This window comes from Nomascus leucogenys, chromosome 5 (assembly GCF_006542625.1).
Source record: "Nomascus leucogenys isolate Asia chromosome 5, Asia_NLE_v1, whole genome shotgun sequence".
NCBI classification, from domain to species: Eukaryota; Metazoa; Chordata; class Mammalia; order Primates; family Hylobatidae; genus Nomascus; species Nomascus leucogenys.
This window is the reverse complement of record NC_044385.1, coordinates 47383618-47408452: the sequence shown is the minus strand read 5'-3', so window position 1 is coordinate 47408452 and position 24835 is coordinate 47383618. Positions and strand designations below refer to the sequence as shown.

The 24835-nt window shown below is 40.9% G+C and overlaps 1 protein-coding gene and 1 pseudogene across 2 annotated transcripts in view; both read right to left on the bottom strand.

Moving 5' to 3' along the window:
* Positions 1-215: 215 nt before the first annotated feature.
* Positions 216-24835, bottom strand: part of TCEANC2 (transcription elongation factor A N-terminal and central domain containing 2) — a 43956-nt gene continuing 19336 nt past the window's right edge. For both annotated transcript variants that reach the window (XM_012506745.2, XM_030813017.1), the window contains exons 4-5: positions 8704-8897; positions 216-1223 (exon numbers count right to left, since the gene is read on the bottom strand). In XM_012506745.2, the coding sequence (XP_012362199.1) occupies positions 1035-1223; positions 8704-8897 (383 nt within the window). In that variant the 3' untranslated portion in view covers positions 216-1034. The remainder of the gene's footprint in view (positions 1224-8703; positions 8898-24835) is intronic.
* On the bottom strand, positions 7378-7638 carry LOC105739750 (annotated as a pseudogene).

Below are 24835 nucleotides of genomic sequence, written 5' to 3'. Positions count from 1 at the left end.
AAGTCTCTCCCTTTCTACCAGCTCCTTCCTTTCAGATTACAAATGTGCTCCAGTCTCCCCTAATCTAATCCCCACTTCCTTGAGTCTTCTACATTCCTCAAATCCTTGTTCCATCATTTTTAAATTTCACCAACTGTACCCTTTCTCAACCCAAAACACTTTTCAGTGAACAAACTCCACCTTTTGTTTTAGAAAAAAAAATTCCCAGCTTATTATTACTTTTAAAAAACAAGTATTATTTACATAATTGTTAAAACAGGCCAGTGTAGAGATATTTCATTTTAACATATATAGGTATGTAGTTTTTTCTACTGCAGTAATTCATTTCAAGAGAAATTTCATTATGTATCTTCTACAGAGCCCTAAACTGAGAGCGCCAGCGTATTCAAATAAACCCTGAGGTGTAGGAGGCTTCGGGCCAGTTCCTCATTAGTAGCCTCAGCATGGGGGCTCTGGAGACCAACGCAGAAGGTCTTCCAGGGAGAGCTGAAACGTTCAGATAAGTGAGCTCTGGGAAGAAGGGGTAGTCGGCTGGCTCTGGCAGGCTCACCCCTGGGGTAGAGCAAAGAGAACAGACAGGGGAGTTCTGAGAGGCACCAGAGCTATCTAAACTCAGGGGGATGGAACCGAGTGAGCGGCAGCGGTAATTGAGTTTCAGTTACCTGCAGGGTGGTGAAATAAAGTAGTAACTTCATCTGCCTGACATGGGGGGAAGTTTAGAGGTGTCCTTGGCATACTCACAGTGAAATCCATCACCCTTTCACCATGTTGGGTGATAGCAACCGTATGGCGCTTCCTAGTGACAGCCAGTGTGCGTTCTGTTAGGCAGCACCAGCGCACTCCAGCTAATGAAGCACATTCCTGCAGGCCTGTCTCCTAGGGCTCTCCGAATCCTCTGTCTGCAAAGGAACGGCACCATGGGAAAATCTAGCACAGCCAGCATCAGCCATCACCCAAACTCAAAAGCGTCTTTGAACGGCAGAGACAGGCCCATTTTCCTCTCTGCCTGGCCCAGGGCTGGAACCGTCCTCAGGTCACTTTTTGTGGGTCTGTACAAACGTGCCGACTGGCAGCGAGCCGCTCTTCACCTGAGCCCGGATTTCAGCTCGGTGCTTTAATGTGAAGACCAGGGCTCTCACCGTCCGCCGGTACGGCCCATTAATGAGGCGGGAGCAGAGATGAAACGTTTCCCGCTCAATATTTTCAACCAGTAGGTGATCCATCTAAAAAACAGCAAAATTATCAAATTAGAGCCTTACATTGCATAAGGATTAAAAGCAACAGAGGCTGGAGCACTCTGCTCAGAGGCCTCCATTAATCAACTGAAATTCAAGGACATCTACTTCCTGTCACAAAAGAAACAGGAAGAGCAAATTAATTCCACCCTGGCAATTAAGGAACAAGGCCATGTGCTTTGTGACAGGGACCTCATTCACAACCCCTGCCGGGTGGTAATATTTGCCATTATAACAGGAAACTGGCCTGAACTAAGCAACGGGTACTGGGCCCTGTACTTTACCAACCAGGAAACGAAGACCAAGAATAATAAATCAGTATAACGGTTCATATATTTTTTTTGTTTTGTTTTTAGACTGCCTTTTAACTCCTTACGGCATTTTAGAGACATGGGGTCTAGATCCTAATATGTGTACAGAACAGTTCAAAAATCACTTTTCACATTTAATGCTCATAACTCCTATTATCACATTTTACAGATAAGGAAATGGGTTCAAAGGCAAAGGTTCAAGGTCTTACAATTACTAAGAGACAGAGCTGGGACTGTGACCTGGACCCCTCGACTCCAAAGTTCATGTTTCTTCCCTTTCACCACACTAGTGGCCCCTTCAACATTCCGAGAGAATGGTTGAGATTGGAGAGACGCCTGCAGTTTCCATTAAGCAGAGCAGGTCTAGGGGAGGGACCTGTAGCAATTCTGGGGAGGTCTGGCTCAGGCCCAAGCCATCTTGAGGTCCCAGATCTAATCAAAGCAGGAGAGATCTGGAACTTTGTCTACACGGTCTGAATCCAGGGTAGGTTGGGATGCTGCTCCGAGACCCCCCAGCCCTATCCTCCTTTCCAGGCCCATCTTCAGCTATTCCCGTCCCCAATCCTGACTACAGCCGGCCCTGAGCACTCCACTTTTGGCCGCCTTCACACACCTCTGTGCCTCTGCACCAGCACATGTTCCCTTAGCAAGGCACACGTTTCCCTACAGAAGATACTCCTCTTTGTATGTCAAAGCCGAGGCAAAAACAACCAAACAAAAAGACCCCAGTGCAAAGGACTGAAAGCTCTTCAGGCTGCCACCATGCCCTGAGCTTCCCTTAGTCACTATCATCATATATTATAAATGAAGTGTATACTTTGATTTTACAGATACTGTCTCACTCTGTCACCTGGGCTGGAGTGCAGTGGTGTGATCGAAGCTTACTGCAGGCTCAAACTCATGGGCTCAAGTGATCTTCTGGCCTCAGCCTCTCAAGAGCTAGGATTATTACAGGCATGCACCACCATGCCCAGCTAATTAAAATTAAAAAAAAATTTAGAGATGGGGTCTTGCGATGTTGCCCAGACTGGTCTTGAACTCCTGCCCTCAAGCAATCCTCCCACCTTGGCCTCGCAAAGTGCTGAGATTACAGGCATGAGCCACTGCACCCAGCCAATGATCTATATTTTGTCTCTCCTAGTAGAAAATTCCTTGAAAATAGGAGACAAATTTATCTCTCTCACTTCCTTTTTTACCTTTAACCTTTCTCTCCCTACCTTAGCCACTCATTCAAACATTTATTCAGCACTATGGGCTGAGCAATAAGCAGTGACTAAAGCAGGCTCAGCCCTTGGGCCCCTGGGCAGCTTAGTCCGGTAGGACAGACAGACTGTGAACAGGGGTTGTAAGGATCCTGTGCACCAGGAGAAAGGAGAGGAACCAGCGCTGTGGAGAACACAGCCATGGCAAAGCAACCCAACCCAAGAGGGCAGTGCCTGGCTTCAAGAGGAAATGAAGTTTAATCTGAGACCTGGAGCATGAGTAGGATCTGGCTAGGTGAAATAGGTGTTTGCTTTGTGATAAATTCACTGAGCTGTACATGTATGTTTGTTCTTCTGTGCAAAAAGCCAAGTTCAAAAAAAAAAAACACATCCCAAATAAAAAGGGGTCACCTGACATTTAATAAAATGTCCTAACATGAGAGACAGACGGACCAAAGTAAGTAGAAAAAACAGACTTGTCAGATATAAGGACCAAGCAAAGAGCAGAACAGGACCGAAAGAGACAGACAGAAAGAGAGAGAGAGAGTGAATATCCAGGCCCAGACATCTGCCTTAGTCTAGCCAACAAAAGGTGCTCACAAAAGTTTGTGGTCCTAATGACAGACAGATTATTGCCAAGGCTTGTGCTGGATGAGTGGACTTGGTGCCGTGGTTCTCTAGAACCCAGACTCCAAGTTTTTCCAGGCTTCCTGGGTGGGCACTGAACTAGCCCCCTGAGGCAGGCCTGGCACCAGACTACTTTAGGAAGCTGGAAAGGTGGCTCGCTGGCCATCCAGCATTTGTCCTGCAGCATTTGCCAGAAAGAAAGTTCCTTATCCCGGTGTGAGGCTGGTTAGTCTCCACTGATGGTTAGAGATACACTTAGCAAGAAAGTCTTTTTTTTTTTTTTTTGAGGGGAGTGGTTATCAAAGAAGAAGGGTATATGTGTTTGTAAAACAAGTCATGGCCACTCCAGCAAATTATAGTACCTGTATTTTTTTTTAAAAAAAAGTACTCTGAGAGTATCTTGGAATTCACATACTTCATTCAGCAAATAGTTAACTGAATTGCTACTCTGGGTCTAGCCTGCTCTTAGAGAGATAGAATAGAAAGGATGTGAACCCTGCCCATCACAAACTCACATCCTAGAAGTGGGTAGGAACCTGGGGGTAGGCAGCATGACAGGTGCTATGCCAGCAGTGTGGTGGTAATAGAAGGCAAGCATCTAACCATTCTCATGCATGCCTCTTGTTAAATGAAGACCAATCAGAATTAAGAAATGGAGAAAAATATGTGACATTAAAATCATAATAGAAAATGATTCATCATGTACCGTATGTATAACAAGTTTGTTGCAAAGTGAAGAATACCTGTCTTGTAAGTGCCTTTGGGTAATCCAAACCCACCCAAGTTGATGAGTCCTTTCCAATGGGTCCTAATCTGGTGCTTTAGGTGAGCCCTTCTGGGTGGAAGGACGAGAGTTTCACCGAGTCCTTGAGAAAAGGGCTTTTGCTATGAGACAATTTGTATGAATGGGAATGATAGGAACACTGGGAGAAACCTAGGGATTTATTTAGAAATTGATCATTTCTCTGTATCTCTCATGGGCTGCCTGGTCTCTTTCTCACATGTTTTTGCTCTTCTTCATGGGCCTTACTCACTACCAATTCTAACTGCCTTAGAGGAGAGATCCTCCTATGCTACACATCTTTTCTCTGCTCACAACTCTGCTTCCTCACAACTCCTCCAATATCCTTTCTGTTCAACACTTGCACTGTTGTTTTTTTGGTATCTCCTAGTTCACATTTCCCAGAGACAGAGAGTCAGAATCCTTATTTGTTTGTGCCTGTGAGTTAAGTGTGTTATACAGCTGTCTAATTCTGGATGAACTAGCTGGAGGAAGATATAAAACATGACCACCTTGAGCTCCTTCATCAGTGGGAAGTGGTGCCATAACCAATTAGTGATGTCTGCTACATGCGTAAGCTCTCTCAGGGCATGGGAACAGGGTCTTCTTCATGCGTTTACCTTAAGTGCAGAACTTCCCACACTGTCTTGTAACTATCTATTTGTCTGTCTTCCTCAGAAGACTATAAGGACTGCTAGAGTCGAAACCATGTTGTATCCATTTCTAAACTGTGCATGCCTAGCTAGCATAGGTTAGTGGCACATAGTAAATGTTCAACCAATATTTGTTAAATGAATGCCCTTCCTTCCCATGTGTAACCCTTCTTTCTTGCTCTTCTAATAACATCATATATATAGCAGATAAAATATGTTTCTATTTTATGTGTATGTTCTAATTAGCAAAAATCCTACGCCTCTTACAAAGGCAGGCTCCACTGCCATCTCTTCTATGAAACATTTCCAGATTCCCCCATCAGATTTAACTGCTCTGTACTTTGTGTGTTGATACTTGCTAGTACCATTTTTCAGACTGCCTCATATTTTAATTAATCGTTTATAGGTTATCAGCCAGGAGATAGTAAAGCTTTCTTAGGATAGGGAATGAGACTCATTCATGTTTGTCTTCTCCCCCAGCACCGAGTAGATGCTTACTAAACATCTGTTGAATTGAATAGCCACTGGAAGAAAACTTTGTGTGGGTTTTCCAATAGCATGATTGAATTTGTACATATCTACCCACACTTCTTTTTGACCACTTGAATACATTCATGAGAGAGCTGGTCAAAGCCAGGGGTGCAGTCTGAGGCCATTAAACAAAGAAAAAACTAACAGTCCCATATGGGGACGTACCCCTGACCTGGATCTCATTAGCACCATCTGACAACCAACTGAGCCAACCAGCCAGTGTTTCATAACTCTTAATGATACAGGCTCACTTTGAGAATCAGGTTCATTTTTTTAAATGACATAATAGGAAAATGATCACAGGCCGTGAGGTAGGAAAGGAGAGTAGATAATGAGGAAGGGGAAGTAAGAGAATGACACCACAGGGGATGTTCATATGAGGAAAGATCTAAAAGATGGGGAAGAACAAAGAAGATCTGGAAGGGAGAAAGTAAAGGGGAATGGAGCCTGGGTTTCAACGATGGAGTTTTTATTCATCTATTTCACTATTCCAAGAACAAGGAAATAATCCATGAATCTAGAAAGCAAGATCTGTAGGGTAATAAAGAGATGCACCTTTAGGCTGTGCGTTATTATTCTTCATCTATGGCTTTCACTATTAAAGGACACGAGTGAAACAACATGGAAACTTTTTTTTTCTACAAAAATGTAATGAGAAGATTTGGTATTTGCAATAACACATGCTAGGATCAAATTGTAGAGGCTTTTAAGTCACTGGGCCAATAACTTAAACCCAATGCTTTACTGCTGCCTGATGAAGTACATTTATGGAGATCTGATGTCTGATTTGAATGCACTCAACATTGGTTACTGTCAAAGACCAGATACTGAATTAGATGGTTCATTGATTTACTCTAATATGGAAACATCTCAGATGACGATAGGTGCTAAGAATTAACCTTATATAAAATGCTTGTATTTATATTCTCTGACATAACAAACTGATAAACATGCTATCAAATGCTATTTATGCAAGGAAAGCAGAGTGAATTTTTTTTTTTTTGGCTAAGGAAGACAGTAAGATGCATACTTTTAATTTTTTAAATTTACTTTTTGGGAACAAAACCATTCAGCTATGCTTAATCTGATATTTTTTCCAATTATGTTGGAAAGCACTAACAAATGTATCACTTTTTTAACTTTGCTTTCTAACACTTGAGTGCTTACCACTTGATGTGCCATTTAAAGGATAATTAATGGATAAACTAAAAGGATAATTACCACGGAGTTTAATATAGTCGGCAAACTGCTCATTAATCCTTACAAGCATAGCTTTGTTATTATCATTTACTTAAAAAGATACCACAGGGAACTGGTATTTACCACCACATTAACTACATATTATATACCCACACGGTATGTTTCTGCAATAATTTTGACTTATTTCAAAACTAAACTTTATTTAAAATAAATCTTGTTGGCTAATCAATACTCTGGAAAATCAGACTTACAACTTTCATATTTTGTTGTCTCTTCCAAGAGTTTAATACTCGTATTAAAGCTTCCGTTAGGAAAAGTTAAGTGAACTTCCAGCACAGCAATTCACTGAACTATCAAATAGTCATTAAAAATTACAAACATGAAAAAATACAGATATATAGAAAAGGATATAAAAAATGACACTAACTAAAATTGATCAAGATTCAAGAGAACACAAACGTAAATAATTACGTCAATTTTCTGCAATGTTACTTAAATAATCAATAAAAATATGTTATGGAACATTTGGCATATAATTCACTCTATATAAATCTCAGATAATCATAACTTGCCCAACATTTATTTAAAAACCCATAATAATTTACCAAAAAAGGAAATGTGCCAATGTGTTAACAAGATTATGTCTGGGTTGCATTTTTTTCCCTTTTATACATTTTTCTCATTTTCTATTAGAAGTTTGTATTTAAAAACCCAAAACTTTATTTATTTTTTTAAGGTTTCAAATGTACTTTATTTCTTCAATAATGCCATATCTTAATGAGTACACAGTGCTTTAACTTGGCATCAATTATGAGCTGTTTTTTAAACAATTCATTATTACACCAGCTGGAATGAGTACTGATCTCTCCATTCCTTTGGGGTGACTCTGCCAACAGGGGACAGGTTCCATTCTATTCTGATTTGTGTTGCTACACATGTCCATATAGCAATACAGAAAGTGGCTCCACTAGCTAATACAGCACTACCATATTTATCATGAAAATCAGGTGTACGTTTCCGGTGGCTCTGCCTTGCCATTGTTTGCTGAATGCTTCAAACTTGGAGACGACTTGGTGCATTTTTGACCAAGAAGAACATGGTGAAGGTGAAGACAGAACTGCAGCAATGCAGCTGCTGCTTTGGTGCAAATTCACTTCTGGTCCAAAACTTTATTTTAAAAAAAGTAAGTACTATATCACAAGTCTTTCTTTTGTGGATAAATAATTGAGATAGAAAGGCTAAAATTTTTTTTAGAGACTGTAGTAACAGATCTAGCATTTAAATCAGACTTCTAAATTGCTTCTTTTATTAATATTAAATTGTTCTTTAAGGATACTTTAGCAGAGTTGCTCTGGGATATCCTGGGATACGGAAGAAACATGAATATTATATGTCCTATTTTCCAGAGTATTAATCGGCTTATAAGATTTGTTGTTTGATGACACTGAATATTATTATTAATGAGCAATAATCCTTCTTCCAGCATGTATACTTCAAACCACTAACATCATCTGAATTGTAAGCCATGAAGGTGATAGGGAACATGTCTATCCAATTGATTTTATGCCTTAAAGCTAAAGATATGGCTGTTGACAAAAAATGGGGGATCTGAGTCTTTTCAATAGACAGCTATTTATTTTACTATTGATATTCCATAACACAGTCCATCACAGAATTTTTACTTCATCAAGAAGGGAAGGAATTTTAAATGGGAGGTAACCAACATTCATTAAATAACTTCTAATCAGCAGACACTACTATTCTTTTGCATATATGGTTGATTTAACCTTTTTAATACCTTAAGTGGTAGGACTTACAATCCTCATTTTACAGATTAAGAAATCAAGTCTCAGAAAACGTTAAGGTATCTGCCTAAAGTGTCACAATTAGAATGTCAGGGTTTCAACCCAGATCTTGCTAGTTCAAAAGCCTGCCTCCTACAACACTGTCTCCCGGAATGCTTATAAATCCAGAATCCTTAAAGAATAACTGGTTAAAATAAAGCCACAGCATTAAGATTATGAAATCTTAATTAGGAAATTATGAGGTGTTTAACCAAGAGCACTTAGTAATCACATCCAACCAGGACATTACCTTTATTTTTCTTCTTTTAAAAATTAATTATTATGGGTACATAACAGTTGTATATATTTAGGGCATTACCTTTAATTCCAAGGCTTCTGAGAGTAATTTCTGAGCATTTTTCCTAAACGACTCGGTTTTGGGATCACTTCTAACTTCAATAGAAGGTCTATTTGAATGTCTTTCAATGAAAGTTTTCCACTCAGTGTAAACTTCTCTGGCAAGAGAAGCCACTTCTGAATCTGAGTGTTTACACATCTTGTTCACAGTGTGACCTGGAATAGGAAGAGAAAAAAACAAAAGAACGGTTGTTACCTCTTCTTCTGAAAAGCACAGGACTAGATGGACTGACATGTGGCACTGAGAAAGTCATTCACACACCCAAGGATGTAAAGACTCTTGTGCAATAGAAACCTGCTTCACAAGGACTAAGATAACAAGGTAATCACTGGGGGAGAACCAGCAGCCTAGCCAATGAATTAAGTCATAAACTAGAAGCAAAATCAATAGATTCTTAAAAAGAACAACAAAGGTAACTTCTTTAACCAAAAATTACTATAAAAGAAAATGAATTAAGCATTCATCTAGTTTTTTTGGGGAAGGCGGTACATACTGTATTTCAAGACAACAAAATAGCCCTAGTTATTATGGGAATATTATTTAGCTAAATGTGAAAAGACTGACAGAATGAGAACATTTTTTTGTAGCCCTGATGAAATAATTCATTCAGAGACAATCATCAGTGGATGAACCCATTCAATGAGTCTGATGGGGAAATTTATCATGGAGGGATGAGCTGTCATCATCTAAACCCACTGTTCAATGTTAGCATCCCTAAGAGTGGGACTATCAGACAGAAGAAACAGAAGAAGTACTTCGCACCCTTAACCTATGAAGCAGTCTTATCCTCTTCCCCAAAAGAAAAAGAACCATAATCCAGTTAGTCATTCAAAGCTAACTTCCAATTCACAGGAAATAGGGGAGACGGAGGAATAAATTAAATTATAGCATGAAGAAACAAGACAAATTCTGAATGTGGGACATTCTGCAGGACAACAGACATGGTTTCTTCCACAGTGATTTTTCTCTTTGTTGTTGTTTTTTGTTTGTTTGTTTGTTTTTGAAAAGGGGCTAGGGTTAGGGACTGCTGTAGATTAAAAGAGTCTCTTGAGTACAAACTACCAAATGCGACGTGTGATTCAAATCCCAATTGGAACAAACCAACTGTTAAAAGATATTTTGAGATAAACAAGGAATATGAATATGCACTAGATACTAAATTATACCACGGAATAATTGTAAACTTTGTTAAGCACAATAACAATGGCACTGTGGTTACAAGAGAAAATATCCACAGTTTTTAGAGGTGCATACTGAAGTATGTAGAGTTGAAATGACAAAAGGTCTGAGATTCTACTTTAAAATACCTCAGCAACAAAACAAAAGCAAAAAGGGAAAGATGAAGTGGGACAAAATCTTAATAGTTATTGAATCTAGATGAAGGGCATATGGGACATAGTTATAATATTCTCTTTATTTTTGTGTATGTTTGAGAATTTCATAATAAAAATGGAAAAAAAGGTGAAGGGTCAAAAATTTCAATATGCAAAGTACTTAGATAAAAATAAATACCTAGAAAGGCTAAAGAAGTCAACTGAACACTTAAAACTAAAAGTTTAAAAAATGGAATACAAGACACATATATATTTTTTAATTTTTTATTTTAATGAATTTTTTAATCCTGCTCCATGGGTTGAATATAAGATAGATATATTTTTAAAAACCAATAGCTTTCTTAAGTCAGTAATAGCCAGTCAGAACACAACAGGGGAACAAATCCTGTTTAAACTAGTAAAAACTATAAAGCACTTCGGAAAGCATGGACGAGTATGGGTGTGTGAGCATGCACATGTGCCGTCTGTTTGTGCCCACTTCCTTAATGCTCCGGGATTCCTCCTTCTCCTCCATCCCTAGCCCCACTGCCCTGCCTTAGGGCATGTTGCCTCCAGATGACTATGGAGGCACCCTGATTGACCTCTCCAGCTAAGTTTGGTACCCCTTAATGCCATCTTCCACACTGCAGCTAGGATAGCCTTCATTTATTTTTAGTGTTTTGTTTTTTAGGGACTTTTTTCCTAAAGCATAAATTTGACCATTTTACTCCTCCACTTAAATCCTTTGGTGCTATATCCACTCTTACCTTTTCATAAAAGTCCCTTCACAATCTGCTACCCTCCTACCTACTTTCTATCTTCATTTCCAGCTACTATCCACTGTCATCCAATACTCCAGCTACTTGTAGCTCCTAAAACATTTTATTTTTTATCTCTTTACTTTTGAGCATACATCCCAATGAACATTCTGTCTGCCTGAAATACTCTTACTTCTCTTTTTGTCTGGCCAACTTCCATTTGGTCTTTAAGACTCATTTAAGGGTCCCTTCCTCCAGGAATTATTCCTTAATATCTCTAGTCTTGGTCAGTACCCCTGCTCTCTGCTTCCTTAGCACCTTGTGCTTCTGTTTATCATGATAACTACTAGAGTTAGTTGTAATTATTTGATCAGTTATCTCTTTTGTTCACCAACTTGAGCTCCTTGCAGAAAGAGCTATGCAAGAAATCCCCTAACCTTAGGGGATGTTCATCTTTGTATCTCCAGCAGTGAGCATAGTGGCAGGAGATAGGAATCAGGAGAGCAGGTTGGTTGAATGAGAGACTCATATAAAGAATAACATACATTCCTACTAAAATACATAACAGAAGATTTGAATAAAGGGAAAATATACCTTACTATGAGATGGAAAAATCAGCACAAAAATGCCAATATAGAAAGTAGTTGGCTGGGTGCAGTGGCTCATGCCTATAATCTCAACACTTTGGGGTGCCAAGGTGGGAAGATCACTTGAGCCCAGGAGTTCAAGACCAGCCTGGGCAACATAATGAGACTCTGTCTCTACAAAAAATTAAAAAATTAGCCAGGTGAGGTGGCATATGCCTGTACTCTCGGCTACTTAGCAGGCTGAGATGGGAGGATGGCTTGAACCCAAAAGTTCAAGGCTCTAGTGAGCTGTGATCATGCCGCTGCACTCCAGCCTGGGCAACAGAGCAAGACCCTGCCTAAGAAAAGAAAAGAAACAAAAAAGAAATTAGTTTATAAATTTTATGTAATCTCAACCAAAAATCTCAGTGGGCTATTTTTATTAGACTACAACCAAATACTTCTACACAAATATAACTGAGCAAGTGTATAAAATGCTATTTTGAAAAAGAGGAGTTATGACGCACAACTAGCCTCATATCTAAGATCTAAGATATTAGAACATATTATAAAGTAACAAAATTGAAAATGATATGGACCGACACCAAAAAAGAAAATGGATAGGGAATTTTAAAAAATGAAGGTCGGAAACAGACTATAGTACATAAGAATTTAATATATAATGAAAGAGGCATCACTGAACAAAGGGAAGCAGAAAAAAATTTTTATTTGAGAAAATGGTCAAAACATTTAGAAAATTTCTCCAATTATGCCAACCACATAGCCCAATATTGTTTGATTCCTTTATTCTCCACACATTTATTGAAGGCCTGTTTGCTCTAGATACTATGCTAGGCACTAGGCATGTAGGGCTTAAACAAGAAATTGTCCCTGCTTTAAAGGTTCTATGAAGGGAATCCTGGAGTTGAAAAATAAAACTCTGAAGGGAAGACAGGGTAAAATAATATTGAGTCTTTAACTTCTCCCTCTAACCAATTCTTTATGAAGAATTTGTACCTAGCCTTTCTATGGACCTGGGAAAGGAGTACATCAATACCCATCACAAGGAGGAAGAGGAGGAGGAATGCAGAGCACTCATTAGAAATGTCTAAAGGTGCTTCCTAGCTAGCGATGCTTAGGAAAGTGCATTCCAATACACATCACTTGAAAGCACAAAGCACCCCTGGATACTTTCCTTTTCTAGGTGGAGTTCTCCTTATCCCTGAGATTATTCATTCAGCAAGCAAGATTTTATGCTCTTGGTCACTGTAGTAGATGCTAAAAATAAAATGATAAATAAGATAGTACAGGATATCTGACCTAGATCCAGAGCATTTAAACACTTTTTTTTTTAGATGGAGTTTTGCTCTGTCACCCAGGCCGGAGTGCAGTGGCCACCACGCCTGGCTAATTTTTGTATTTTTAATAGAGACAGGGTTTTGCCATGTTGGCCAGGCTGGTCTCGAACTCCTGACCTCAGGTGGTCCACCCGCCTTGGCCTCCCAAAGTACTGGGATTACAGGTGTGAGCCACCGAGCCCGGCCCATTTAAACACTTTTACCAGGCATTTACCTTATGCCTGGTGCTGAGGATACAGAGATGAGGAGAACACAGCCCTGGGAATTTAGCCTACATTTTACCTGCCAAAGTGTACAAAGAAGACACATGTACAGAAATATTCATTCCAGTATTGTTTGTGATAGTGAAAGGCTAGGAACAACCTACAAGCTCATCATTAAGGGTCCTGTTTGTTAAATAAATTATAGTCCATTTAAACAATAACTACTTTGCAGCCATTAAAAAATAAAATAGGCTGGGTGCAGCAGCTCGCGTCTGTAACCCCAGCACTTTGGGAGGCTGAGGTGGGTGGAACCCTGGAGGCCAGGAGTTTGAGACCAGCCTGGCCAACATGGTGAAACCCTGTCTCTACTAAAAATACAAAAATTAGCTGGGCAAGGTGGTGAATGCCTATAATTCCAGCTACTCAGGAGGCTGAGGCATGAGAATCGCTTGAACCTCGGAGGCAGTGGTTGCAGTGAGCCAAGATCACAACACTGCACTCCAGCCTGGGTGACAGAGCACGACTGTCTCAAAAAAAAAACAAAACCCAACAAAACACTAAAATAGCTCTACATGTAGTAACTGGAAAAATGATCACTTTTCTTAGTTAAGTGAAAAAAGCAGGTCTCAGGGCACACATAGTGTGAGTCAATGTTTATTTTTAAAACTACGTATGTGTATACATATAAACAACATTTTTGTTTATATGCAAAGAAAAAAGCCTTAAAGAATTTACAATAAAATTATTAGTCGTGGTCTCTTCTGAGTAGTGGGACTGTGTGTATCCATGCAGTTCAGCTCACAATCTAGTGGGCTGGCTCAACATGTCAACAAACCTAACAGCCTGGGCTGTGTTATAGTAGGGCAATATTCAGGTTTCTTCAGAATAGAGATCCTTCCCTTCATAAGAGTCTCATCTTAACCTTTTCTCTCTCCAAGAAAGGCACTGCTGACCCAGCTTTATGTATGAGAAATAATGCAGAAGTCCCTCAAACAGAGAGTCCTTTGACTTGGTCGAATCCAGCAGTCCTTCTCCATCCTGACATTACTTGGCCTCTCTGTGGCATCTGACACTGGCTTTCTTCCTGAAATATTCTCTTGCGCTGCTTTTGGAGACACCACCTGTTACTGGGTCTCTTCTTCCTTCTCTATCTCCTCTGCTGGCTGCTAATCCTTTGCCCAATCTTTAATTATCTGTGAACCCCAGCTAGGGCATTGTCCTTGGCCTCTTTTCTTTCTCCACTTGCCTTCCCTGAGAAATCTTGCCCACTCCTGTGGTCCAGCTACCTGCAGGCAGATGACTCCCAACTATGTGTCCCTAGCCAAAGGTTCCCACTGAGCACGAGACCAAATATCCAGTCCCCTACTGGACATCTCCACCTGGTTATTCTGCAAACACCTCTAACTCAACATTTTTTGTCACAGAATGGCACCACCACCCACCCACCATTTTAGGATCCACTGTCTCTTTCAACCTTATGTTCATTCAGCCACTCCAAGTCATATAGATCTACTTCCTTAATTCTCCCTCTATCTTTTACTCTTCCTCCTCACCTGTTCTCCACTCTTACTGCCCTGATTCATGTTGTCATCACTTCTCCACAGGTCTACTGCATTACTTCACTAACCAATCTCTGTCTCCAGTCCGGCCCTCTCCAATTCATCCTGTCTACTGAAGGCAAAATGACCTTTTTCAAACATAATTTGATCATATCATACCCTTAATAAAAATCCTCCGATGGCTCTCCATTGCTCTCAAATTAATTTCTAACATAGCATTAAAGCTCTGGATGACCTGGAATCTCTTTGGCCTCACCTGTCACCATGTCGCCCTCCTTCCTCCCTCCCCTCACTTTCACCCCTCCCACTCTTTTACCTCTGTGCACTACCTTCTAGCCATAGAGAGCAGCTTGCATGTCCCTGTTTGGGGTCATGCTGGCTGGTCTGCTCCTACTTCTGTGCCTTAGCTCATACCATTCCCTCTGCCTAGAATATTTAAATGTCCATCTTATCCTCAAAACTGTAAACGTGTTGAGGGCAGAATCTGTACCTTACTCCAAGTTCTATTCCCAGCCCCCAGCATAGTGCCTAGCACAGAAGAGACAATCCATAAATGTTTGCTGAATTGAATCAGTTAAATAAAAAACATTTACATTTGACTTTCAAATTGGTTTTGTGCTGACATTTGAATATGGATAGAGGTGATTAGGAAAATCACACAACTGCAAACAAAATAATGAAACTATACTGTGAAGAAATGAATCCAAAGGTGCTGAGAAAATGAAAAGTTTCTAATTCTTATCCACTGCTGATTATTTTTCCTGCTTATCACTCTAGGCTTTGTATGAATTATCTCATTTAATTTTTATAACAATGACTTAAATACCGTTATTATATCTCTTTTTACAAATGAGAAGCCCAAACTCAGTAAGGCACCTTGCCCAAGGTCTCACAGCTAATAAGTGTGGAAGCTAGGATTAGAACACAAGCAGCCTGACTCCACCTCCAGAGCCTGCACACTTAACTCCTAATACATTATACTTCTCTGTTATTAGGGACTGGCACACAGGAAGTATTCGATAAGGCTCTATTGAGATACTGTTATTCACATTCTTGGTATTCCAAAATCAGAAGAGCACAGGCCCTGAGAGGTGGCCAAAGGACAGAAAGCTTCAACTCACAGGTCCGGACAGTGGAGTCACTGCTTTTGGCCTGCAGGGGGGCAGTACATCCCTCAGATACTCCCACAAGAGCCACGCCCAGACTGGTCAGGAGTCTTCTGCCAACACCTGCCAAACCAGCACAGGAAGGGTAGGTAGGGCTGTAAAGGAGCCCAGTGGGGGATGTGACTTGTCAGCCAGAGGGAAGAATTTCCAAAGAGGATTAACAGCAAAAAGGCAATTCAGTCTGGGGCAAGAAAGAGGAGTCTGGGAAACCCTCTACTAGACAAAAACAGAGCAGAATCATACATTTCAGATCACAAAGGGAATTTCATGATAACATTAATAATGACAGGCTGGGCATGGTGGCATGCCTGTAATCCCAGCACTTTGTGGGGGCCAAGGCAGGAGGATCGCTGGAGTGCAGGAGTTTGAGATCAGCCTGGGCAACATAGTGAGACCCTATCTCTAGAAAAAATTTAAAAAAATAAATAAAAGAATTGACTGGGTGTGGTGGCACATGCCTACAGTCCCAGCTACCTGGGAGGCTGAGGCAAGAGGACTGTGTGTGCCCAGGAGTTTGAGGCTGCAGCGAGCTATGATCACGCCATTGCACTCAGCCTGGGTGATAGAGTAAGACCCTGTCTCTAAAAAAATTATAAAATAATCATAATAACAGCTATTGTGCTAACCACTTTACATATATTAATTCATTAATCCTCAGAACAACCCTATGAAATAGGTGCTATAGTTCCCCATTTTACAGGTAAAGATACCTGAGGTACTGAGAGGTGAGGTAACTTGCAAAAAACAACAGGAAGCCAGACCAGGTTTCATATATAAGCAGTCTGGCTCCAGAGCCCACACTTTAACCCTCTACCATTCCCTCTGGTGATCAGATAGTCCTACATCCTCCTGATTCAGATGAAAAAGATGAGGCTCCATGACCTTTCCCCAAGGTCACAAGTTGGCCAGTAGCTACATCAAGGAAGTTAATGATCTGCAAAAAGTCATTATTTGCTCCATGAAGTTAATGTTTTAAAGTAAGCAGTGCCACTGGCTGGTCTTATGACCCAGGTCAAGTTCCCTGGGTTTAAGGTTAGGGGATTTCTGCATCCCAGCACACTGTTAAGACAAATTCCCTGCAGGAAGCAGTCTTTTGCTCATTTACCAAACATTACCAAATACTCAGAGGCATTGGGATAGAATGTTGAGCAAGACAAGACCCAGAAAATCCAGACTAATCTGTATTCAAGGAGCTCTAGGAAAGTCAGGGGACAACACCTACAAACAAATGCACACAAAAAGGTGTTATACGGGTCCTAAGATAGTATTGAAGGGGGAACCCCAAGGAGGGCCAAAAGGGCAGAGGAGTCAATTCAGCTGGTAAAGGGGTCAGGGAACACCATGAAAGAGGCAATGCTTATCCTGGTCTTAATAATAACTCAGCCAGGTGCAGTGGCTCACTCACGCCTGTAATCTCAGCACTTCTTAGGAGGCTGAGGTGGGGAGATCACATGAGGCCAGGAGTTCGAGAACAGCCTGGTCAACATGGTGAAACCCCATCTCTATTAAAAATACAAAAATTAGGTGGGCATGGTGGTGCATGCCTGTAATCCCAGCTACTTGGGAGGCTGAGGCACGAGAATCGCCTGAACCCGGGAGTCGGAAGTTTCAGTGTGCCAAGATCGCACCACCAGACTCCAGCCTGTCTGACAGAGTGAGACTGTCTCAAAAAAAAGAAAGAAAGAAAGAAAGAAAATTGGAGACCGCTGGTAATGAGCATCTCTCCATAGTCCCTGCATCACCTCACTCAGGAGCCTTCTTGCAGAGCCCTGAGAATGAAAAGCATCACACTCAGACAATGCTAATTTAGTTGGTGACTAAACTCCCAGTTCAAAGGCAACAAGGGCTGGATGCGCTGGCGCTTCTGTCAGATTTTTTGAAGGGCTTTTGCAAAACAAAAATAATGATGATAATGATAACTCAAGGAGACAGGAATAACACAAGAAGTAGAGTGAACAAGAGCACAGAAGCCTGAAACGCAGAGCAAAATGTGAGAGTATGGGAGACACAACAGTGGTCCCCAATAATGACTATGCCCTAATCCTCAGAGCCTGTGACTATGTCACCTTACATGGCAAAAGAGACTATGGATGTGATTAAGGTTAAGTACCCTGGGATGAAGAAACTGGCCTGGCTTTTCCAAGTGGGCCCAATCTAGTCACGTGAGTCCTTAAAAGTGAAGAAGAGGCAGAAAGATGGGTCAGAGATGAGATGTGAGAAGAATTCAACCTGCCATTGCAAGTTTTGAAGATGGAGGAAGGAGATCACAAGCCAAGGAATGCAGATGACCTCTAGAAACTAGAAAAGGCAACTAGTCTAGGAAACGGATTGTCCCCTAGAGTCTCCAGAAAGGAATGCAGTCCTACCATCATTTTGATTTTAGCCTTTTATTCATTTTTAGGTTTCAGGAGATGGCACAACATGGTATAAGAACATTTTAGCTTTGTCATTTATTATTTGGTTGTCTAACCTGGGGCAAGTTACTTTAAACTCTCCAAGCCTCGGTTTTTCCATTTGTAAAATGGAAAAAAATTACACTTACTTTCCAGAGCTGTTATATAGATCAAACAAGGTCATAGATGTGAAAGTACTTTGTAAGAAGAGGGGTTTTGTTGTTGTTGTTAAACAATCATAAACAAAAATACAGCATCTCTGAAATCAGATATGATTGACAAAACTTTTCCCCGAATATTCATATATACAGTATTGCAAAAATGGAGCATGCCTGCTCACCAGGTTAAGAGTACAAGGCCTAACTCCACTGCCTGATCAGCTATTTACTCGATACCCCATGCTCTTTGGTTTCCTTGATAATAAAGGTATCCACTCATAGAGGCCTTATCACTGCCAGCTCCAAAGGCTTTTTGCTAGTTGGCCCTCAACTTCCCAGACCACTTGAGGACACTCATTTCTCCTGCCTCTAAGAAGAGTCTTTGGCCTGCATGTCCATTTACTGCCCTCGCTCTCTTCCTGTCTAACCACACTTCCTTAGTCTCTTTATCTGGCTCCTCTTCTTCCTCCCACTTCCCCAGCATAGATTTTCTCCCAGGTTCAGTCCTTCGGCCCCTTCATCTTGCCTTTTACTTAGAGAATTCATCTACTAAGGTGATTGCAAGCAAACACTTCCTGGCAGATGACTTCCAAATAAGTATTTCCAGTCTAGATTTTGCATCTGAGCTTGAATCCCACATCTCCAACCTCCTGCTGGACATTTCCACTTAATAGGTTTATGTAAGAACAAAACTCTAGGGACATTGACTCAAATGGAAATACTGAGAGAAAACTCCCATTTGAGGTATACAAGAAAAGGCACTAAATTCTGATTTAAAAGAGTTAAATTCAAGCAGATGGTAGAACCCATAGCCATAAAGGGACATATGGATGGGGTCCAGGGCACAATGGCATCCTGCTAACTAGGAAGGAACACTGCCCCAGGAGACCTGGGTTCTCATTACATCTCTGGTGCTAACTCACTAGGTGGCCCTGGATAAGTCACTTCATCTCTCTGGGTCTCAGTTTCCCTGTTTATAAACTGAAGTAGGTAAATGGATTTAAAAGGGTTATGACACTGACATTTACAGAGCTCATAGAAATATGTAAAAAAAATTGTAAGATCTCAGCAGTAAATGTACAAAGAACATGAACAGACAGTTTACAAAAAAAAAGAAAAAGTGTCAAAAAAATGCATGGAAAACAATTCATTCTACGCAGCACATGAAAACAAGATGCTATTTTTACCTCTTAAATTTGTAAGATTTAAGAAAATGGTAGGAATGTAAATTGGAACAACCTTTCTAAAAATCTAAGATTCAAAAATGGATCAGGATACGAGATGCATATCCAAGAGGTATCTGAATTAAGGCCTCAGTTAAGCTGGAGACATGGACAAGCTCTCCGGCTAAATGCTCTAAAGAAGCAGCAGAAGACTAAGGGCTGAGCTTTATGGAAAAGCATCCTGTTAGGGGAGAGAGGACAAGGACTGAAGAAACACAGAAAGGAAAGAAACAAGGACACAGAAGGCGAGAAGAGCCATAGAGAAAACCTGTTCAACTTTGTCATTTTCACTCATTTGAAAACTATGTTCCCGAGCTCCTGCTGTATACGCCACTAATGCTTGAAATACACTGGTAAATAAAGTGTAACTTCTGCTGGCACAGAGTTACTGCCTAGCAAATAAAAAAATAAAGAAGCAAATAATTAAATAGGTGATTACAAACTGAGATAAGGGCTATGAAGGTAACAAACAGTTTAAAAATAGATACAGAACTGGCAACCAGTTCAGTGTCATTTATGTCAACAGAAAGGGAGCATCAATGGTCTCAAATTCACAGTCTGGGAAGATGAGAACTGAGACAAGACCACTGGATTTGGATAGAATGAAATTACTTGTGTCCTGAGAGAATAGTGGTTGTGGGAGAAGCCAGCTTGGAATGCTTTTCCCAAAGGATTGGGCAGGCCAGAAATGGGAGTTTCGAGTAGCCAACATTTTTAAAGGAATCTGGCTATAAAAAGAAGAGAAATAAGGTGTTTGGAAAAGGTGGCAAAGACAATTAAAGGCGAAGATTTGTGCTTGTCTGAAAGCAGAAAGAGCGAGCCAGTGGAAAGGATAGGGGTGGCAACATAGCGAGAGGCATCATCGGGGCATCCCCATTTTCCCTCACCTCTATGGTCAATCCTTGCTAAATCCAGCCCGTTCTCCCTGATAAGGTTTCTCTAAGCAGCTATTTCATTTCTCCATTCTCTCAGTCCTCCAAGCCTTCATCATGTCTCACCTCAATATTTACAGCCATACCTCATCCTCATGGCTCACTTCCTCACCTCCTTCAAGTTTCTGCTCAAATGTCATCTCTCAATGAGGCCTACTCCAGCCCACACCATCCACATTCCCCATCCCCCTTAACTTGCTTGACTTTTTCTCTTGCACAGTACTTATCATCTTCTAACATAACTACACAATTTGTTTATTATGTTTCTTCTTTATTGCCTGTCTCCTCACTAGAATGTAAGCTTCACAAGGATAGGGATTTTTGTCTTGTTTTGATCACATGTATCCAGAACACTGCCTGGCACATGAATGAATATCTGAATGACCTCCTATCTGACCTCCTGATTTCTACCTGTTCTTTCTCTATTAACACCCTTTTCCTATGCATTTTTCTCTTGGTCACCAGAAACGCTCATCATGTCATCCTACAATTACCATTAAATGGTTCCAGTAACAGCTGTTTCTAAAGCTCATAGGTTGCTAATAAGATACCCACCTTCACTGAAGTGCTATTCACAATAGCAAAGACATGGAATCAATTGAAATGCCCATCAATGACAGACTGGATAAAGAAAATGTGGCACAGATACACCATGGAATACTATGTAGGCATAAAAAAGCACAAGATCATGTCCTTTGTGGGAATATGGATGGAGTTGAAGGCCATTATCCTTAGCAAACTAACGCAGGAACAGAAAACCAAATACTGCATGTTTCACTTATAAGTGGGAGCTAAATAATGAGAACTCATGAACACAAAAAAGGGAACAGACACTGAGGCGCTGAGGTCTACTTGAGGGTGGAGGGTGGGAGAAGGGTAATGAGCAGAAAACACAACTATTGGGTACTAGGTTTAATACCTGGGTAACAAAATAATATGTACAACAAGCCGCAATGACACAGGGAGTTTACCTATATAACCTTCACATGTACCCCCAAAACCTAAAATAAAAGTGAAAAATCAAACTAATGAAAAAATACTCATAAAATAAAACAAGTTTCTTCTTTTTTTTTTTTGGAGACAAGTTCTTGCTCTGTTGCCCAAGCTGGAGTGTGGTGGCATGATCTCGGCTCATTGCAACCTCTGCCTCCTGGGTTCTCCTGCCTCAGCTTCCCAGGTTCTCCTGCCTCAGCCTCCCGAGTAGCTAGGACTACAGGCACACACCACCACACCCAGCTGATTTTTATATTTTTAGTAGAGACAAGGTTTCACCATGTTGGCCAGGCTGGTCCCAGACTCCTGACCTCAAGTGATTCACTTGCCTCCGCCTCCCAAAGTGCTGGGATTAGAGGCGTGAGGCATCGCGCCTGGCCAAACAGGCTTCTTTATTGTAGGATTTCATCTAGCCTATTAAATGACAAAGTATACTGAAAACCTCTAAGGGAGAGCAAATAGTAATGTGAACCCAAGCTTTATTTGAACCCAGGACACTTTCTTCAAATAACATCTCACTGGACCAGAGTTCTAAGAAATCCACACTTGAAAACAATGGCATCTGGGAAAAGTCCATACCCTAATGGCTAGCTTTTAAGTTTCTTTATAATCAGGCCCAATCGCTATCCACCCTTGCCCATTCTAGCCATGTATATTACATTCCAGCATGTTGTTTTCAGGATTTTCAAGCCTCCATTCCTTTACTCATGTCTCTGCCTGCAATGAGCCAGATCTCATTTTGACCTAGCAAAATCCCACCTCTTCTATAAAAACCCTTCTTCACTTGCCTAAGCAGAAGTATTCACCGTCTCCCCTGTATTCCCACAGACCTTTGTACATCCCTTGATTTTAGCATTTTCACATCAATCATTATTATACACCTGAATGCCTATTTCTCCAGAGAATGTGGGCGCCTTACAAACATGAACCATGCATTATTCTGTAGCACCCAGCATAAGGCATAGGACAAGGAAGGTGCTCAGTATGTGTTGAATGAATGAATGAATATAGATTCTATAAAACACAGATCAAATGATGATCCAAGGCTCTTGCTAATCCTCATCTTGGTAATCAATCTTAACAATTTAAGGGGCTCACCCTGTTATTATTCTCCTACACTAACTTCTCTCACTCTACAGAATCTTTGCCATTAGCATTCAACATGTTAGGATCCTTTTCCATCTTAAAAAACAGAACTTTCTTCAATCCCACATTCCCTTTCTGATATTGTCACCTCTCTTTTCTTTCAATACCAAACTTCTTGAAAGAGTTGTCTATTTTGTTTCATTTTCATACATCTTCTTCACTCCTCAAGCTTCTGCCCCTAACCTTACTTTTGAAACGGTCCTAAGCAAGATCATTAATGACTTCATTTTGCAAAATCCAACGTGCAATTTTTAGATGTAGCTTATTTGGCCCTTTGACAAGAATGGACAAAGCTAACCAATCTCCTCCTAGAAACACTCTTTCCTTTGCATTCCATGACAGCATTCTTTTGTTTTCTTTCTGCTTCTCTGGTCGTACCTTCTCAGTTTCTTCTATAAGTCCTTAAATACTTGTGTGCTTCTGGATTTTAGACTCAGCTCTTGGGTCTTCTTAACTTATATACTCATCCTAGGCAAGCTTATCTACTATTTTATTTTATTTTTTTGAGACGGAGTTTCACTCTGTTGCCCAGGCTGGAGTGCAGGGGCATGATCTCGGCTCACTGTAAGCTCCGCCCCCAGGTTCACGCCATTCTCCTGCCTCAGCCTCCTGAGTAGCTGGGGACTACAGGCGTCCGCCACCACGCCAGCTAATTTTTTGTAGTTTTAGTAGAGACGGGGTTTCACTGTGTTAGTCAGGATGGTCTTGATCTCCTGACCTCGTGATCCACCCGCCTCGGCCTCCCAAAGTGCTGGGATTACAGGCATGAGCCACTGCGCCCGGCAGCTTATCTACTATTATCACACCATTTCCCAGCTCTGTGCTGATAATGACTCCCCAGTATATAGTTACAATCTTTCCTTAGCTTCACTCTTGTATTTCTAGCATTCTGTTGGACATTTCTTTTGGGATGTTCCACAGAATAAGTCTAAAATGGAACTTATTATTCCCTCCACCTCCAAACCTGCTGTTCCCTATCTTAATGAGTGGTACTGCCAACCACCTACTTGCCCATATCAGAAACCTAGCCCTCAGCCTTCACTGCTTCATCTTCATTCCCAACATCCAATCAATCTACAAATCCTTTGGATTTATTACACATATGTCTCTTGATTCCAACTACAATTTCTTCATCCCCATGATTAACAGTCCATCCAGGCCACTCTCATTTCTTATGCAGATGTTTTAGTAGCTTCCTAACTGAGCTTCCAGCCTCTAGGTTTGTTTTGTCCAACACTTTTCCCACATGGCAACCAGATAGATATTTCTAAACTGAATATGTCATTCCTCCATTCAAAACTCTTCAATAATAATCCTACGATCTTTAAGATAAAGAGCAAACTCTCAAGCTTTATGGTGGACTAAAGCTACTCTTTCACTGCAGTATTACTAGATCCTGGATAAAAGCCACCTAACCCCAACAAAAAAGTTAGCAGAGGCTAGAAGGGTGCACTCAGGGAAGGGTGGGGTTATCCTAAGGGCTGATATCAATAGCAATGCTGCTGAAATACTTAGCTTTGGGCCAGTAGCAAGGAGGGGAGCTGAGACTCTCATACTGAGGTAAGATCCTTAAGAGGTGTGCTAAAGTATTCCAGGTCAGAGATGGACTCTGATTATTGGCAGAAACAAAAGAAGTTAATCCTCTTTGGAGGGAAGCTTCTCAATTTAGCCCCACAGAATTCCTACAGATAGAAATACAGGCTGGGCACAGTGGCTCATGCCTCTCATACCAGCATTTTGGGAGGCCAAGGCAGGAGGATCACTTGGTTACAGGAGTTCAAGACCAGCCTGGGCAACACAGCGAGGCCCCTTCTCTATAAAACATTAAAAAAATGATCCAGGCATGGTGGCATCTACCTGTAGTCCCAGCTACTCGGAAGGCTGAGGCAGGAGGATCCCTTGAACCCTGGAGTTCAAGGCTGCAGTGAGCTGTGATCGCGCCACTGCACTCCGGCTTGGGAGACAGAGTGAGACCCTGTCTCAAAAAAAAAATAAATAAAGTTAAAAGAAAAATAGAAATACAACAATGAGTTTGCAATTAAAAATCAACAAGCACATGGGAAGGCAAGTACCATCAGTCAGCAGAAACAATAAATAACAGATTTAAATCCCCAAGAACCAAAAATATTAGAATAGTCAGATGAATACAGAAGAGCCAGATATTAAATGTTTAAGAAATAAAAGGCAAAATCACAAGAATGCACCAAAAAAAATTTATAAAAAACATTTTGGGGCTGGGCGCAGTGGCTCACACCTATAATCCCAGCACTTTGGGAGGCCGAGGCCGATGGCTCACGCCTGTAATCCCAGCACTTTGGGAGCCTG